General features: G+C 46.9%; 2 protein-coding genes across 2 annotated transcripts in view; one reads left to right on the top strand and one right to left on the bottom strand.

Annotated features, from left to right (window-relative positions):
• LOC135806548 (voltage-dependent calcium channel subunit alpha-2/delta-2-like) overlaps positions 1-2,411 on the bottom strand; it is a 28,632-nt gene extending 26,221 nt beyond the window's left edge. Inside the window, exon 1 of the mRNA XM_065320746.1 lies at positions 1,159-2,411. Coding sequence (XP_065176818.1) covers positions 1,159-2,231 — 1,073 coding nt within the window. The 5' untranslated portion in view covers positions 2,232-2,411. The remainder of the gene's footprint in view (positions 1-1,158) is intronic.
• Positions 2,412-16,120: 13,709 nt separating this feature from the next.
• LOC135806547 (voltage-dependent calcium channel subunit alpha-2/delta-1-like) overlaps positions 16,121-18,479 on the top strand; it is a 36,933-nt gene continuing 34,574 nt past the window's right edge. The window contains exon 1 of the mRNA XM_065320745.1: positions 16,121-17,300. Coding sequence (XP_065176817.1) covers positions 16,261-17,300 — 1,040 coding nt within the window. The 5' untranslated portion in view covers positions 16,121-16,260. The remainder of the gene's footprint in view (positions 17,301-18,479) is intronic.

Raw genomic sequence — 18,479 nt, 5'->3', positions numbered from 1 at the left:
TCTCTGCAGTTGCAGCCTCTTTTTGGGGCTAGTTGTCGTCATTTCGACTCTTGCGTTTCACTGAGTTGTTGTGAAACTTGGCCATTGCAAGACATGTTTAGCATATACTAGTAGCTGTAACTCACTTTGACTGCGTTGCGGTTGAAAATATTGTGTTGCCTGGATCAGACGGGAATTGTGTTTCAACAAGTCGCAGGAATCTTTGTCAATGTCTGTGGCTACCGCGGGGAGTACCAAATGGCACTAGACTACCGGCATTTCTTTGTCTTGCTTGTGTCTTTGTCTCTTCCATGTACTCTATCCTTTCCGTATACTCAATATTTCTGAGGGCTTTATAGTATATCGGTGCAGCTTCCTGGAACGCGCCTTGGTCGGCTGAAAAATTGGTTAGCCACCTACTGATAGCTTTCGGTATTTCGCTTAATGGCTATTGGTGAATGGTTCGATAGATGTGGTATTCATTATATTGATATCACTGTGGACAAGTAGCATTTTTACGTTTGAGAAGTATTAAAACAAGCAGTTTTAGCGCAGAATTGTACCAGTGGCAGAAGAATTCAATGCGCAAACCCAGTGGCCTAAAGACTACAAACAAGTACAGTACGCATCGCCTATAAGGTTTTTTTGTTGGCGGCTATAGTAATATACAGGATATAGTGATCAATTTCTCAAATTCATTTTCATTTGCCATAACTAAGTATACACAGTTATCGCGTATAGTAATAATCGCCTATAGTAATATATCGCCTATAGTGATCAAATTCATAGTTCAAAAGACCTTTATGACATTATTTTTGCATCGATTGTAGTGATTGATGTAAAATCAAGTGGTGTCAGAGGAGAACAGGGTGTTACTTCTTCGTGAAGAACTAACTTGTCCAGTGTTGTTTGGTGAGTTCTGCTTGTACAAGTTGCCAAATAAGCCTCCATCGTGAGGAAATGCTGATGTTGTGTGACATGAGCTGTAGCCAGCTATGCAGTGCGTATGGGCATGGCGTACTGAGTCGTTTGACACCCCACTCGCATACATTGCATGCAGTATCGGTCATAGTGATAGTGATAAAATGCTCAAAATCAAACACCAACACTATAGGCGATACTGACTGTACATGTATTGTCATATTCTGAGCTTAAACAAGCCTAGCGGCCTCTGCTTACCTGTTGTATTGGAGACTGAGCTGGCTTGAGCCCGTATCAAACCGTGAATCAGCATCTAGAAATACTGAACTTGGTAAATTGTTCACATCCAGTTTAGCCGTCGTCGCAGTACCCGCAGTTGGTGTAGTGGTTGGAGTCTGTATTCGGCGTGCAGTCACTACCACCTGTGCAAGGCGACCCACGGCAAAATTCAAGTCGTCCAAGAGACCCTGCATTTGCTGTGCTATTCCCTGCACGATGGCGGTTCCGTTCAGCTGTTTAGTGCTGCTGTGTGAAGTGTCATACAGGCGTTGCAGCTCGCCAGGTTTCATAGCACCACCGACCACACCTGTAAGGTCCTGTTCAAGTGACTTTGCCATTGCCTTCACTGTACGGTCATCAACCAGACCACTGCTGGGACTGCAGATCACCAACAGTACTACCATAGCAACCAACAGGAATGATGTCATCCTCTGACCGGCATTACCAGTCATACTGAATGATCCACTCAATACCAAAATCAATGGTAGCAGCAGGACTAACAGAATACTTGGTTTCAACAATGAACTGCTGGCAACCAATGTTCTCTTGCTCTCTTCTAGCGTAAAGCAATTTTCTTTCACATTGGAAACTTGGAATCGGCGGTCAGCGCAGTAAGCACTTCCATTAATGCCATAACGTGTTCCCAAACGTACTCCTTGTAGTCTAGCATCTTGGCATGCACTCAGTAGATCATTGCAAAAATCTTCACACACAGTCAGACGTTCCTGTGCATAGAAGTTACTTTGCCTGGGATCGCACACGTAACACATCAAGTATGTGATGTAATTGCGACAATGTCCATTGGAGTTAGCTGGCACTTGTACTTGACTAAATAGTGAGTTGATCTCCTCATTCACACAGCACGAACTGTCCCTATACCACGTACAGTTCTGCAATCCGGGTTGCGGAGACGGTGATTTATTTCCAAAGAACGAACAGAACGAACCCGCACCTTGTCCCAATGTGCACTGCGAGAAGATGCACAGTAGAACCACCAAGTGTTGTAAGCACGGACCAGCAAGCCCATCATGGACAGACACTTTCATGCTCATCGCTAGCACCAAGTGCCGATCCCCGAGTCTCAGTACGTGAGCAGGTGGGTGTGACAGCCAGTAGCGAGCGATTCACATCAAAATTAGATGCAAAACAGCATGCAGTTCCGTTGAAGTATTTCCTCTGGAACCCAGCTGCTACACACCGTAACACAGGATCATGATATCAGGAAGAAAACTCTATGCGGACACTATCTGAATAAGAGAAGAAAGAAGCAAATAAAGCGAAAAAATAATTAATAGCAGCGATGCCATGGCACTATCGATCGTACCGCGTAGATCTACCGAGCAAGATGATCTCAGACAACGCGTCTCATGCTCAGCGTTGGCAATCTCAGCATGCAGATCATGTTTCTTCAACGCACACACACCGCGTAGATCTACCGACTGTCCGAAGCTCTGCAGTTCACGTGCATGCAGTGTTACAGCAACACTCGCATGCCATTCATGGATCTGTCGAGTTGCCGTCAAAATAATTTTCACAATTTTGACGGCAGGTACGGCATTTACGTCGTTAGTTGCTAGGTACTAGGTACATGTCATGTAGGCTGAAGAGTGAAGTAAGTAACGCCTGCAATATTCACAAATAATTCTTGTGGTTTCACCCAACGCGCCGAAAGAGCATAAAACGAAAATTATTTTCACGGTATTTTGACGGCAGGTACGGCATTTACAAGTGCGCTAGTCGACTATTAATATTCGCTAGGTAGATCTACATCATGTCATGATGTAGGCTGAAGAGTGAATACGCCTGTGGTTTCACCCAACGGCGAAAGAGCGTAAAACGAACTTTTCAATCACCAGATACTGCATGCATGTGACTTTGTGTGTTACAGGCACACGCAGCACAGTACGAGTTCGTACTGCTCAAGACTAGGACTCCCTGAGCTGAGATGCAGTATTTCTCAGCATCTTCCTGGGTGGCCTTCGCTTCTTCTGGCAGTTTCAGCTTTCCAGTGGTTTCAGTTTCCAGTGGTATCATCCCCACGTCTAGACTGCAGCCGCAAACTGAGGGCACAGAGCTGAGAAAATAGACCACACTATCATCCAGATTGAGAGTGAGATGCTCCATGGACTTCTTGCTGGCCTGGACTGGAGTAGCCAGCGTGAGCTCCCACGCGGCAGCAACACTCTGCCACACGGTGGTGACACCGAGTCCTCTACATCGTAGTCACACATTCCAAGTTCTTATTACACCCAGGCTCAAAACCCACAATGGTGACTCAGATGGCGAGCCACGGAAATATTAAAAAGATCAAAAAGAGGAAAGCAATGGGCACAAGTTATGTGTTAACCCTGAGTCCACCAACTACATTGTAGACCGGATTTTTAACCTGAGTCAGACGTGCGTGATCTAGCACAGAACCTCGGAGTGACCAGGAGCACCGAGACATCAGCCCACAGCATGAAAGTAAGCTTGAGCGCTGCAATAACATGTACAATGTATACTACAGACAATGCACGCTGATTGTGCCCCACTGCTCTTGGACCGTCTCCTCTATTTGATCGTAATAATGATCGTAATAGCTAAGACATTTCCTTGGCTCACCATCTGAGTTCAGACTGCACATCTAAAGAGCCATCATGAACAACACGACGAAAAGATAATCGTGTGATACAGATAGCCAATACATTCATGTTATTGTAGGTGCTTGTCACGTAGTATGTTCATCATCATGATCATGATCATCATGATGATCATGATCATCATGATCATGATCATCATGATGATCATTGTCTTCAACAAAGTACAGTACTGTAAGATATCTGGCGGTGTCCGGGTTGTTTCAATTCGTCCTCGTGAAGCTTCCCCTTCATATCTCAACCTTGATAAACTTGAGCCTTCCAAGCTGGGTGGTGGTTGCTTTGCGTCGTTGAAATGTGGGTTCAACCGTACTATCCAATGCCAATGGTCTTCCCGTCATCGTCCTTAGCCACTCCATTTTTTTTTTTTTTTTTTTTAACTTTGTTTTACTTCGCAAAATCCAAACGGGAATTTCTTCCCAATGACAAGGTAGCGAAGATCTTAAGAGGGAAGAGAAAAAAAGACAGAGAGAGAAAAAAAGAAGGAAAGAAAAAAGTGTGTATGCACTGGAAATGATAGTCAGCTGGAAATCGGATCCATTGTCAAACATGGCATTTGCTACGGTTCCATGTAGTCAACGGGCAATTGCGTAGGGTACTGCTGCAGCTTTGAAGGTCTCCAGAGTTGTGCTGGAGCGGACGTCTCCAGGTAATCTGTTCCATTTACCTGTAGCGTTGAAGGCGTACCTCGACTTGCCAGCGTTTGTTCTTGCAACTGGAAGACTGAGTCCGTCCTGCTGCTGAAGGCGGGTTTCTCTGGTCATTTGTGGAGTCATTAGTTCTGTGACGGACTGCGATGTCTCACCGTGTAGGCTCTTCCACACAAGAGCTAAGGTGTTCTGGTGGAAGTGCTCTGACACCTGGAAAACTCCCAGCCGGGTCAGCAAAGGTTCAGCTGAGTGTCGCGTGGGCACACCGTAGACAGTGCGGACTGCTCGATTCAGCAGAACCTGCAGCCTCCTGGTCTCAGCACTCGACAGTGAGCCACTGAAAGAGGGCGAGGCGTATAGGGCGTCTGGCAGTACTACGGAGGTCACGTACCGTGCCCTTGCAGCTTCACTGAGGCAGCGGCGTGCGCGCCAGAGTGCCCCGATTTTCTGAGCCATCTTAGCTGCCACTTTGTCAATGTGCTCCTTGAATGTCAAAGTGCTGTCCACGGTCACTCCGAGATACTTGACTGAGGAGGCTTCTGGGAGGGGTGTTCTGTCGCAGGTGACTTTGATCGGTGGTGTTGGCTGTTTGCGTCCGGCATACACTGCTAGGAGATGACTCTTTGTCTCGTTGAGAATGAGGCCACGTTGACGTAGCCAGTCACTGAGCTTTGTGACTGCTGTGGAGAGATTAGCTGAGATGACATCCGTTGACATGTGGCTGAATTGAATCTCAATGTCGTCAGCAAATTGGATTGACTTTGCTGGCTCTACAACCGATGGGACATCCCGGGTATAGACACTGAACAGCAGGGGGCCAAGCACTGAGCCCTGTGGAACACCACATGTACACGGCTTCATGCCACTTTGGAGGGTGCCAAATCGGACATACTGCTGTCGGATGCTGAGATAGCTGGCAATCCATGACAATGCCCTGCCAGCTACGCCAACCTCAAACAGATCCTGTATCAGGACATGGTGACGCACTTTGTCGAAAGCTTTCGACATGTCCAGAAAGCATGCACCCGTGTGGAGCTTCTGGTCCTTAGCAGCAAGCAGACCATCTGTGAGTACGACAAGGGCCTGTTCGGTGGAGTGCCTGGCTCTAAAGGCATACTGTGTGACGGGCAGCACATTATTCGCCTGAATCAAGTCTGCCAGTTGTCGCTGAACCAACTTCTCCAGCAACTTAGACACAATCGGTAGAAGGGACACCGGACGGTAGTTGGTTGGTACTGAGGGATCGCCGGATTTGTACAGTGGTCTCACCAATGCCGTCTTGAAAGCTGAGGGAACGACGCCTGTAAATAACGAGACACTAAATATTTCACAGAGGGAGGGTGCAAGAAGATCGGCACAGCTCTTCAGGAGCAGCCCTGGTATGCCATCACTCCCCGTTGCCTTCCGGGGATTAATCCTGCAAAGCAGTTTCAATACTGTGGCTACATCTGGGCACTGGAAACACTGGATACCGTTCCGGTCATGGGGGCCACTGGGGATTTCAAGATGAGGTGGTCGTGTAGAGTCTGTTACGATTTTATGGAACGCATCGGAAATAGAGTCTGCACTGCATGTCGGCGTCTGGTTTGGTTTTCTTCGCCCTGTCACGGCGTTGATAATACTCCACATCCTCCGAGGGTTTTGAGCACTGTCTTGGCATTGCCTTGAGAAGTACGCATTTCTTTTCCGTCGATACGCCGTCGAAGCGTCCGACATAGCTTGCTTGAACTGCGCATAAAGGGCAGTATCTGCTTTGTTGCGGAGCCATCGCCTATGGAGCCGTGTTTTGCGCTGGTGTAATTGGTATAGTTCTCTGTCTGACCATGGCTGGGTGGGATGGGAGCGCCGGTGAGTCTGTACCATTGGCGCATGCCTATCCAGGACGGCCATAAACTGGGTGTGCCAATGTGCCCACATCTCATCTATCGTGGATTGGGGATGGAACTCACCCAAGTCTGATGCAGCAATGTCTTCGCGAAAAGACTCAATGTCGATGGTGTGGACCAATCGAACTTGGTTCTTGGGGGTGACTAATTTCTGCTGCAGTGGGTGTTGCGAGGAGGGTAGAGACAGACTTGCATGCACAAGAAAGTGATCGCTGATCGTGCAGGGTACAACTTTGCAGTGACTTATAGTACCCATGGTGGAGAGCACTAAATCCAGCAGTGTTCCATCCGGACATCGGGGTGTGACTCGGGTGGCAGACTGGACGTAGTTTTGGAGCCCATATGATCCGATAAGGTCCAAGAAGCGCTGGTGAGGACGAATGATCATGCCTTGAGCAAGATTGATATTGAAGTCACCCACCAGTGTCATTGATGGTGTGATTGTGGCAGCATTGTGGAGGACTGAGTCCAGGTGGCCCCAGAAATCAGCAGTTGCATTCGGTGGGCGATAGAGGCAGCCAACGAGGTGCCGGCGTTGCCCTCCGCCAATAGCTATCCAGGTAGCCTCCAGGTGGCTATTATGCAGATCCGAACGATAGGTAACTGGGAGTGATGTCCTGTAGTAGAGGCATGTGCCCCCACCCTGGCGGTCGGGCCGGTCACAGCCAACAACACTGTAGCCGGGAATACAAATTTCGCCATCCGAGATTGTACTATCCAGCCAGGTCTCGGCAATGCCAATGACGTCCCAGTTGTGCTGGTGGGCAAGGCTGTCCAGTGCATGCAGCTTGTAGCGCAGGCTACAGATATTCAAAAATCCGATGTTGAGGCTCAGAGCAGTTGAGACGGTCATTGTGAGGAGACTGGGGCACTCTTCTTGTGATCAGGAGCTGCACTGTGAGGGGAGTCGTCGTCCCTGTCCCTCTTGAGGCTCGGTGCCTTGCTTGGAGTGACAGATGGAAGTGAGGTCTCAGCTGAAGTGGTTTCAGTCTGGGAACCTTCCTCACCCTCCGTGCTGTTTGGTCCGTCAGAAGTGGTTGTTGTTGCCAGGGATCCCTCAGAGGCCAAGTTGCTGGTGGGGTGACCCTGCTGTGTATTGCTGTCATCCTTGCTGTTGCCGCGGGGATTCTTGTCATTGCCCTGGGAGCGCCGGGGGTTCTGTTCAAACACCCATGGTCGAGCATAGGTTGGACGTGGCCAGAATGTAGGGCCAGTAACCGTTGGCGCATCAGCTGCGTTGACGGTGATTCGAGCACGGACTTTACCCAGCTTGATGAACAGCTCCATGCAGCATTTAATTCCGTGGAGCCTTGAATGTAGCCTTTTTCGGCTCAATGGCGCTTACCTTCCCCTCTTTGGCGTTATTACTGATTACCAAGAAGCGAGGCTTCCAGGTTGGAAGGCTGTTTGGTTAGTGCCATGGAGGCTCCGAGCAGTGCTCAAGCTCACTTTCATCATGTCGTGGACTGTCTCCGTACATGTACTTCTTTTCAGTGACGGTGCTAAATCGCGTACGTCTGACTGTTCAAGATCTCAGCCGGCCGGTCTACAATTTCAGTATTGACTCTAACGAATACGTCTGTAACTTCTGTCCCACTGCTTGCTTCTTTTCCAACCCGAAATTGTCTTTAGCAATACACCGAGAAAGCTGTTGTTCACACACGCTGCTATGTTTCTATGCTCGCCATTAATTTTGTTGTAGGCCTCTTGTGGATGGAGGTGTATCAAAGCGCATTCTTATTTTTCCACCGCAGTATACTGTAATTCTATGAATTAGTGGTGGCGACTTCGGCGATGATTTGTTAGGAAAGGGTTAGTTTGCTCCCGACACTGCACTGGAGCTCCCGCTATGTTAGTGGTGCTCTTTTGGCATACTCTTCCATAATCTTCCTCAGCCTACTCAAGCTCAACTGCTGGGGGGGGGGGGGGGGGGACTTACCCCGAAACACTGTGTATTGAGCAGGGAGTGGTGCTTTGTGCTTTCTTGCAGGTTTGCCGAGTCTAAGGTTCGATGGACTTCTCGGGTGCTCTGTATGGCAGTCATGAGCCAGTCAAGTCAAGTAAGTTGGCGGAAAAACCACGAGCTCCAGTGTGGGGAGAAAACCCTTTCCTAGAATATTTCTTGTTGATTGAATAATCATTTTGATGACGACAATTCCCCGCGGCACTGAATTCCGCTGATGAAGCTCATATGCGATAGAAATAACATTCTGCCTCACGGAGAAGCTCTTCATCGCCCGTGCAGATAAGTCCAGATGCCTCAGTAAGCAATCCGAGCTTGTGTCGAAGTGCCGCCATGAGAACAAATATTACTTGTTTAATGGTGTCACCTGATTCTAAGAGGATATCGCTTTATTTATTTATTTATTACAGCATCTCATAGCACAGTGAGAACACCAGCCAATATAAAGAGAGAGGGTGTTAGCCAACCACGGCAAGGAAGGGAGAAGGGGAGGAGAAGAAAAAAGAAACCGGCATGGATAGGCAGTGATTGCAACAAAATTAGAAACACAAAATCAAAGTCAAAGCGCGACAAGGCTCTTAAAACGGCGGAGGGAAGAAAGGTCCTTAGCTTCTTGGGGAAGTGCCAGCCACGCAGAGTACGCAGTGAAAAAGGGAGAGTGAAGTAGAAAGGAGGACTTAGGTTTCGGAAGGGAAAGGGAGTTTCTTGTGCTACGGGAAGAGAACCAGTTGAAACAGTGGAGGTGAGGTGGACACAGATTAAGTTTGAGAGAATGGATAAGGGTGACAAGATGTGAATTACGTCTTTTAGACAAAGGGGTAGTGTCAGCAAGGGCATAAAGGGTGGAAGATGGGAGCATGCGGGGTTTTCGGAGGAGGATTTTGAGAACTTTTTTTGTGGTGAATTTCGAGCTTGGCTTAAAACAGAAAACTAACACTTTCTCTCTGCAGCTACGCGAAATAACATCAATTGCCAGCTTTGTTACCTAATTCCACGAGAATATGTTGTGTAGCAATGCACAGATAACTAACACTTTCTCACACGCTCCATATCGTGCTACATATCACATGGTAATTGTTACGCTGGGCTTGTCATATTCATGGTACAGATTTTTTTTTTTTTAAAGAGAACACAAACCTACAAATCATGTTAAGAGACAAAAAGTACATTGGACTGGGTAGGCGCTATCCACAATGCCAGTTAATAGCTGTGCTGATGAAATACATGGACTCTGCCGACCATGGGTCTCGGCGTCACAGTGCCATGTATGCATCAAAATTAATCATAAGTTTATAATGAGCCAACATAAGAAAGTGACTAAAGACAAAAAAATGGAAAAAATAAGACAAAACAAACAAGAAGGAAATAATAATAGTGGAAAAAAGGGGGAGATTGAGAGATGTGTGGATAGCTCTCGAGTGATACGGCAGGGCAAATCTAGACCAGAGTGGCTGGCAACTTCGTCGCAGGTGTGTGCAGCAGTGGCTTTCAGAGGTGGTCTGTAGCCCACAGCCAGTCAGTGTGTAGCAAGTGCTTCCATGCAGCTGCCTTGAAGCGGTGCAGCCGTTGCAGGGACATTGGTGGCTGGAACAGGGAGGGTGGCAGTTGATTCCACAAACTGATGTGGGCAAACGGGAAGGACCGCCTGATGTACTCTGGTGCAGCTGGTGGTAGGGTATTGAGGAGCTGGTGAGGATGGGTCACCGCATGCGTGTGTCGGGTTCGTGGACGAACCACAGTGGATGCAGCTGGTGGGACAATGTTGGTCAGCTGTTGTGGGCTTTCGATGCACTGCAGCTTGTACATGTAGCACAGCCCAGAGAGAGTGCGTCGTGCAGCCAGACTCTGGAGGAGCACATCTGGTCCTATGATGGCCATTGCCTTCCGCTGAATCGGTCGAGCCTGGCCAGATGGGTCGGGGCAGCAGACATCCAGACCAGTGGAGCATACTCCAGCATAGGGCAAATGAATCCTCGGTAGACACTCAGACGGCCATTGGTGTCAAGTATCCGCGCGGCTCGGCGCAAAAGCCCAAGACGTTGACTTGCTCTCACCGCCATGCTGCTGATGTGCTGGCGAAACGAGAGCTTTGAGTCGAACAATATACCCAACAGTTTCAGTGTTGATGCCTGGGCAATGCCGACACCACCAAATGAGATGCCTGGAGTGGCTGGGTCCAAGGATCGTGTGCACAGTAGCTGCTGTGACTTGGATGGCTCAAATGTCACCCGCCACCGCTCACCCCACTCTTGAAGGCCATGTAGGGTATCTTGTAAGGAGGCATTGTGGGGAGCAGCAGTTCCTGGTTGCAACAGGCTGTATAGCATGGTGTCATCAGCAAAGGAGCTAAGGCACGTTCCGGGGGTAAGACATTGGTCGATGTCGCTGACGTAGATAAGAAATAGAGTCGGCCCGAGGATACTTCCCTGAGGTACTCCCGCGGTGATAGGCTGAGCAGATGAAGCTTAACCGCTGACCACAACTTTCAGTTGGCGGCTATGTAGGTAGTCCTGAAGCCAAGTCAGTAGTGTACCCCTGATGCCATCCCGTTCTGCCGTGTACAGGAGACCGGTGTGCGACACACGATCGAACGCGCCAGTTATATCCACGGCTATCACTTGAGCAGATCCACCGTTTGCAACAGCCTGGGCCCATTCGTTCTGCAGGGCTGTCAGGACATCAGCAGTTCCCTTGCCTCTACGGAATCCATACTGGCTGTCAGGAAGCAGTCGGTTCCGCTCAAGATGGTTGACCACCTGCGAGTTGACGATGCCTTCCATTACCTTGAAGAGGATCGAGAGAAGAGACACTGGGCGGTAGTTGGCCGGATTTGATTTGGAGTTCTTTTGTTGTTGCTGTATATAGCAGTACTCTCAAGGCAGGGTCAGTATCTATTTTCGTCTGATGATCGATTCAGTTTGTGAAACTCAGAGTTACGAAAAACAACAGCTCGTTCTTCTGTCTGTGTATTCCGCTCTTTGCTTTCGGCAAATTGATCCCTCTACGGACGGTGGATGAACTTCAAGTGGGGTATTCCTTTTCCTATGCATGTCTGGCAAAGTTCCTACTTTGTAGTACTAGTAGCATCTTTCACTGTCTCAGTGTTGATTGCTTTCCTGCACTGTTTCTAGCATTTCCTAGTAGTGCTGCATGCCATGCCCCGGCAGTGCGGGTTGACCTTATCACCTTTGTTAGAACTGTTATCTGACAGGGGCGTCGGAAAGTATTTTAGTGTGGTACGGTCAGCCATCTTAAGTATAATTTACTCGTGGCGGAGTGGTGGCTGAGCCGGAATTTTGAAAAATTGGAGCCCAGATGAATGTATTTTACTAATTCATGGGGTACCTGGGGCAAAAAGTGGTACGGTCAATACCGTAGTGGCAGTGCCGTGTTCGACGCCTCTGTATCACCTCACCGCGGCCTCAGTTTCCTAGGGCATGCCACATTTCTATGTAGAACGTGCAGAATTGCACCGGTTTTGCCCTTCATGACATCGTTCATTCACCGCAATCATTCATTGTCTACTACCTCTATCAAGGAGCTCTGGCGGAACAAAACAGCAGCCGCCTGAAGGGTCTGACAAGATCAAAGCTCAACGGGATTGTCCTCACTATGGTGGTGATGTGCATGTGGAGTGGGTCGGTCCAGAGCGCATTGTTAAGTGGTGAAGTGCCTGACTTTCAAACGTAATGGCCAAGTTTGCTGCTATAGTTTTCTCTTCTCAACTGAGTGGCACTTCAAATCAGTATAACTCCAGAACGGCTAGGCGGATTTGGATAATTCTCGCTGATTGCCTATAATATATGCCGTGCTCTGGAGAAGTGAATAAGACAAAAATCGATTGGCCAAGCAAGTTTGCAAATGGTGTAAAGTCACAAAGGACGTGGACCCAGTTGCATTTCGCCTGTCGTTGGTCCAGCCACTGGTTGGTCCACTCGTCTATAGAGCCTCAGTGACTGGAGACAAGAACACTGTGTAGGTATGACATATCCCATTCAGTTTCTGCATCTGCTAGACTTGGCCGATAGTCATACCGAGAGTGAGTCTGCTGTTCTTAACTGCATGCAGATAAGGATACAGAGAAAGTAGAATGTGTGCGTTTTTTTCCTCCGGGCTGTGACAGTTGGAATATTTACTGCTACTGTACTGGGCACACTTGCTTCTCCGCCTGCGGCTCTTGACCCCGCAGCCAGACGACCAACGCACAAAACCGGCACGATAAACCCTGCCTGAGTTGGCTCCGCGGCACTCAAAGTGATCATGAACAATGCGAGTCGTGACTCAAGATGATCATGATCCAAATCGCCACTGTTCAAGATTCGTAACGGCATTCTCTCAGCAACTTTATCCCCGGCCTCATCATACTCATACTATAGTCACAGCCTTTCTCTCGTTGTAGATTTTGATTGATTGATTGGTATACTTGTTTATTTAAAAAGGATTGACCTAAGGCAAAGGCTGCGGGAGCCTATCGAGAGATACTCCTGTGTTTGTACCGGTGCAAGTACATGTAGTATTATAACTAGGGGTGAAACGAGTATCTATCTTGACCAATCGATCACTCATGCTTATTTTTTTTAACTATTTTATCAAATTCAAAAGCGCTAGATTTGTGAGTTCTCGACCAACCCGGAAGAAATTAATTATCTGTGAACATAGAACAAAAGTCGCCGACGTCTAGTACAGAGTGTAAAGTAACGATTTTCATCAGTACTTTCATATCTCATCATAACTAACACTACCGTACTGGAAATATATGTTGCCGCAGTGAGGCCATGAAGCGTTACATTGGCACATGTTTGCCGCACGCAGGGCGTTACATGCAAAGTCGCACAGGAGCCGTTACACAGGTTTCTATTGCCGCAGTCCTTTTTTTGCTATTGCCGCATCACTTTTTTGCTATTGCCGCATCATTTTTTTGCTTTTGCCGCATCATTTTTTCTTTTCATCCACATTGAAGGCACAGAAATTCAGTTGCTATCCAACTGTTACAAACCCGACGGCAAAGGGCGACAACGATATCAATAGAAGACTGTATATTTTAACTATCAGAGTGATCTGTTCACAAAAAGATCATCAAAAGGAAAGTGACATAGGGGAAGAGCGCTTCCTCCAAAAACTACTGTCACTCACACAGTTAATGAGTGTACAACATAATACTCTTCTTCGCAAAACGACCTCGGGAAAGAAGAAACCATTGAGATCGCCAACCACTGAATGATGCGCCTTCGAGTGTCAGGACTTCCTGCTGCGTCCAGTTTTGAACTTTTCACCACGCGGTACACATGCTTTCACAGTTTTCAGCCTTTTTTTGCAGTGCAAACTGCAATGAAAAGATCGCACCCCGCCGGACGAGCGTTACGAACTTGATGAAAATTTGTCACACTAGCCTGGTCGCGCGTTACGCCGCACCCCCCTGCGTTACGCGTTACGCGGCAACATATATTGCCAGTACGGTACTTGCCGTGGTGATCGCATCGTCCAAGTCGTGAAATACTGACTCAAAGGCATGCATAATGCATGAATACCAGTGGACGAGCGGTACAACAAAAGCTTTTGAAAAATGGAATGCCAAAACTAAAAACAAAAAAACTAAAAAACATTGAGTGCAAAATTTCGAACGATTACTTGAATTATTCGTGCAATTAAGAGTATAATAGATGCAGACATGGCCGGACAACAACGAGTTGATGGAATTTTTAAGGATTTTTATGTTATTCAAAATCGATTTTCGTGTTCCGCTCATCAGTGAATAGTATCGGAACTGAGGGTACTGTGTACAAAAAATAGAACATTTTATAACAGCATAATTAAAAGTGTGAACAAAAAAGGCAGTGCTACAGCATTACATAATAGGTGTCAAACATAGTGCTAACATATATAACTGAGTGCAGGCACAAAGCATGAGGTGATACAGTGCAACATGACACAACATTTACATCTGATAACCAAAAGTCAGCTGTATTTTGTCACTTGTTATCACGTCCAGATTGTCTTAGTGTGTACGATGATTCTCACTTTTCTGTTTTGTGCGGTGCAAGTTATGTTAAGCAGTTGAGGTTCTGGAAGCTGTATGTATTCGTGTGCATAATCCTGTTCTTTGTAAACAAAAGAAGCATGTAGTCGCGCTAAAGTTGTTCTCGTAGCTGGTTATCAGATGTAAATGTTGTGTCATGTTGCACTGTATCACCTCATGCTTTGTGCCTGCACTCAGTTATATATGTTAGCACTATGTTTGACACCTATTATGTAATGCTGTAACACTTCCTTTTTTGTTCACACTTTTAATTATCTTTACTTATAAAGAAGAGGCATCTGTGACGTGTGTCTGTGTGTGTTTGTGTGTCACGCTCCTTATAAAGAAGAGGCACCTGTGACGTGTGTGTGTATGTCACGCTGAAGCGCTGCGGAGCAGCGCTGCCCTGAGCACGCGAAGCGTGCGAACAGTGTAGCACAGTGTAGCTAGCGGCCGCAGAAGAAAAGGATACAAAAGATCTGCACTGACTGCACTCTGCATCTGATCTGCAGTGAAGAGCGCATCGCACTTTTGTTCGTAAGTTTATGAATTTTTTGAGCCGCTTCATCCGCCACCAGGTGATGGACAACCCTGACCAGCCTCCCGAAGGCGTAACAGACGTCCCTCCTTCTCCTTCCAACCATGAAGAACCTTCCTCACCAGGACTTCAGCGGTCTGGCCACCACCACGTGCTGAGCAAGTGTGCTGTTCATGTACTTGCTTCACCCGCATGCCACATTCGGCCAGGCAACGCTGGCCTGGGGTGCTGCTAGTGCTGTTATAAAATGTTCTATTTTTTTGTACACAGTACCCTCAGTTCCGATACTATTCACTGATGAGCGGAACACAAAAATCGATTTTGAATAACATAAAAATCCTTAAAAATTCCATGAACTCGTTGTTGTCTGGCCATGTCTGCATCTATTATACTCTTAATTGCACTAATAAAATTGCTTTCTCCACGCCGACTCTTTGAATAATTCGTACTAATCGTTTCACCCCTAATTTTAACCTCGTGTGTGTGTGCGTGTGTGTGTGTGCGTGCGTGTGTGTGTCACTGTGTGTGTGTGCGTGCGTGCGTGTGTGTGTGTGAAAAGAACGTGACTGTAATAGAAATGATCAGTAAGAAAGTACAATCATGTCATGTAGTAGTGGTTCTAAAAAGAACTTGAGAAAACTTACAATGTCGATTTGAAGCTTGAGGAGATCATGGTGGAGGTTGAAATCACAAGTACCGACGTTCCATAGACAATTGAGCAGACAAGCGGCCCCCACCGTGGAGTCTGCCCCACCGTATAGTACACATGATGTATGCAGAATGTCGATCGTCCGTTTTACTTCGCTATGTCAGTACTATTACTTATTAGGTAGATACTTAGTACCTTCAATTACCAAGTGCCGAACCATCCAAACTTCTGACATTCCGCTTATCCGAGGCTGTTCTCTTCCCCTTTAAAAATAGTTATGGACTTTGGTACATGTAGTTGAACTATAATTATTGTGTGTGTGGTACCGGGCAAAAAATAATTCGAAGCCTCAATCAATCACAATCATTCGAACTGAATGGTTTTTGAACTGTGCGTTCACCATGTTCACACTGCATGAGAGTCTGTTCATTGTGGCTTGTGACGAGTTGTGTCATTCAAAAGGCAAAACTCTACGAACGCGACCATGTACATGTACCAGACTAGACTGTGCAGGGATACGCGTCCCGACGCGTGCGTAGAGATACCGGTATCTCAAGACATGACTGATTCACACTTTTTACTTCCTGTTTCCTGGTTCCGAAATACAAAGTGTGAATCAAAGTGCATAATGTTGGAACACTGATAATTATAATTATCACTTATCAGCAAGGACTTCGTTGCATCGCTGCTTGTAGTTCTCTGCTTGTTCGTATCCAGTTGGTGGGTTGTGTAGCTTTATCATAATGGACGCACTTGGCGGTTACCCCAGCAAGAATGTTGTTTCCTTGCCTTTGCTGCATATTGCTTTCGTAATTGTTATTTTCTGCGTCGGAGCTCAGGGACAATTCTGCTCTTTCTTCGGAAATAAATCACCCTCTCCGCAACCTGGATTGCGGAACTGTACGTGGTATAAGGAAAGTTCGTGCTGTGTGAATGAGGAGATCAACTCACTATTTAGCCAAGTACGAATACCAGCTAATTCCAATGGAAATTGTAGCAATTACATCACCTACTTGATGTGTTATGTGTGCGATCCCAGGCAAAGTAACTTCTATGCACAGGAACGTCTGACTGTGTGTGAAGATTTCTGCAATGATCTACTGAGTGCATGCCAAGATGCTAGATTACAAGGAGTACGTTTGGGAACACGCTATGGCACTAATGGAAGTGCTTACTGCGCTGACCGCCGATTCCAAGTTTCCTCCAGGACAGAAAGCTGCTTTACGCTAGAAGAGAGCAAGAGAACATTGGTTGCCAGCAGTTCATTGTTGAAACCAAGTATTCTGTTAGTCCTGCTGCTACCGTTGATTTTGGTATTGAGTGGATCATTCAGTATGACTGGTAATGCCGGTCAGAGGATGACATCATTCCTGTTGGTAGCCGTGGTAGTGTTGGTGATCTGCAGTTCAAGTTCAGCTTTAGTCACTGACAACAACATCAAATCCATGGCATCGAGCATACAATCTTCTCTGGTCACCACTGCTGGCAATGGTATACAGAGAGATCAGCTGCAGAGTCTGTATGACAATGCCCAGAGCGGTGTGGAACAATTGAATGCCACCCACATTTTGCGCAGTATTGAGCTAAAACTGACTGATCTCACAAAAGATCTGAGCGAGGCAACCAAGGCAGTGATGGATGCTGTACTTTCAGCACGTAGGTCTGCTGCAGCTCAACCAACAGCATCACCAGCTGCCCGGTCTCTGTCGGCACTCTCATCGTCTGTGTACCTGGACGCAGATAGTATCTTTGACCGAAATCAAGTACAAGTCCAGTACAACAGGTAAGGCTCAGCTCACGAGTCTTCTCATTCTAATACAGTCGACCTACCCTTATAACGATAACCTCTATAACGATATTACCCTTATAACGTTATTTTTCTGCCAAACCAAATCACTCCATTGACTTGTGTACACAATGCCTCACCTCTATAACAATATCCCTATAACGATATTACCCCTATAACAATATAAAATGGGCTGACCAATCGACATTTTCCATTTTATAACAATATCTAGCAGGGAATATGTAGAGCCCACTATCCAGGTAAGGCATGCTTCACTTGATAAGTCGCTGGGACACGACGAAATGCAACAGGGGCACCAGTGGGCACCTTGCTGTATACATAATGTGCATGTAAAATGATGTACATGTATATCAATTTTTTATGCTATGAAGAGTGTAAAAAATGAACAAAATCCATGCATTATGACGTATGTGTATGAAATGAACCAGTTACCCCTATAACAATAATTATTACCCTTATAACAATATTTCTTGGTCTGACGCAAATATCGTTATAAGGGTAGGTCGACTGTACATGTATTGCACCTTATCATTTTTGTGTAGCGGTTTCAAAATGTCCTTCAGCATTTGAATGCCCTCCATTTTGAAAGGTTCCGTTTGACCGAATTTGTTCAATCGTTTCAAATTCACCACAGGTCTCGTCCTGCCGTCCTTTTTTGGGCCTGCAAACAACTGAGATATGAAGCTTTGCTCGTTTATCTCTTTCACCTCGGAGATTGCATGTTTCTCGGGGATTTTGTGGACTTCTCTGCTCAGAGCAGCTGTTTCCTGCTCGGCAAAGACTAGTTCTTTGGGTATAGTTTCTTGTACTGGAGTCATCAGCCAGTCTATGTGGTAACCCTCCGCACTATTCAGAACCCACTTGCCGAAGTTATTGCTTGCGAGGAGGCGGTGGAACAACTTGTCACTTGGGTGACTGCTGTCGCCAGTCGCCTGGTCACCGTGCCTGCAGGCTAGTACAACTTTTACAGCGTTCCTGTCACTCGAGTTGAACCTTTGAACCTTTGAGTTGAACCTTGGTGTGAAAGTTGTAGCCTGTAGGCACGGTGATCAGGCGACTGGTGTAAGCATGAGCACGTGGCCGCATATTCACCCGTGTTCGACTGGACATAAGGGCCGAACACTGCATTGCAGTCTTTTCGGACCAAAACCAGTC

This window comes from Sycon ciliatum, chromosome 1 (assembly GCF_964019385.1).
Source record: "Sycon ciliatum chromosome 1, ocSycCili1.1, whole genome shotgun sequence".
In the NCBI taxonomy this organism is placed as follows: domain Eukaryota; kingdom Metazoa; phylum Porifera; class Calcarea; order Leucosolenida; family Sycettidae; genus Sycon; species Sycon ciliatum.
The sequence above is the reverse complement of the archived record's forward strand: the minus strand, read 5'-3'. Positions and strand labels throughout refer to the sequence as shown.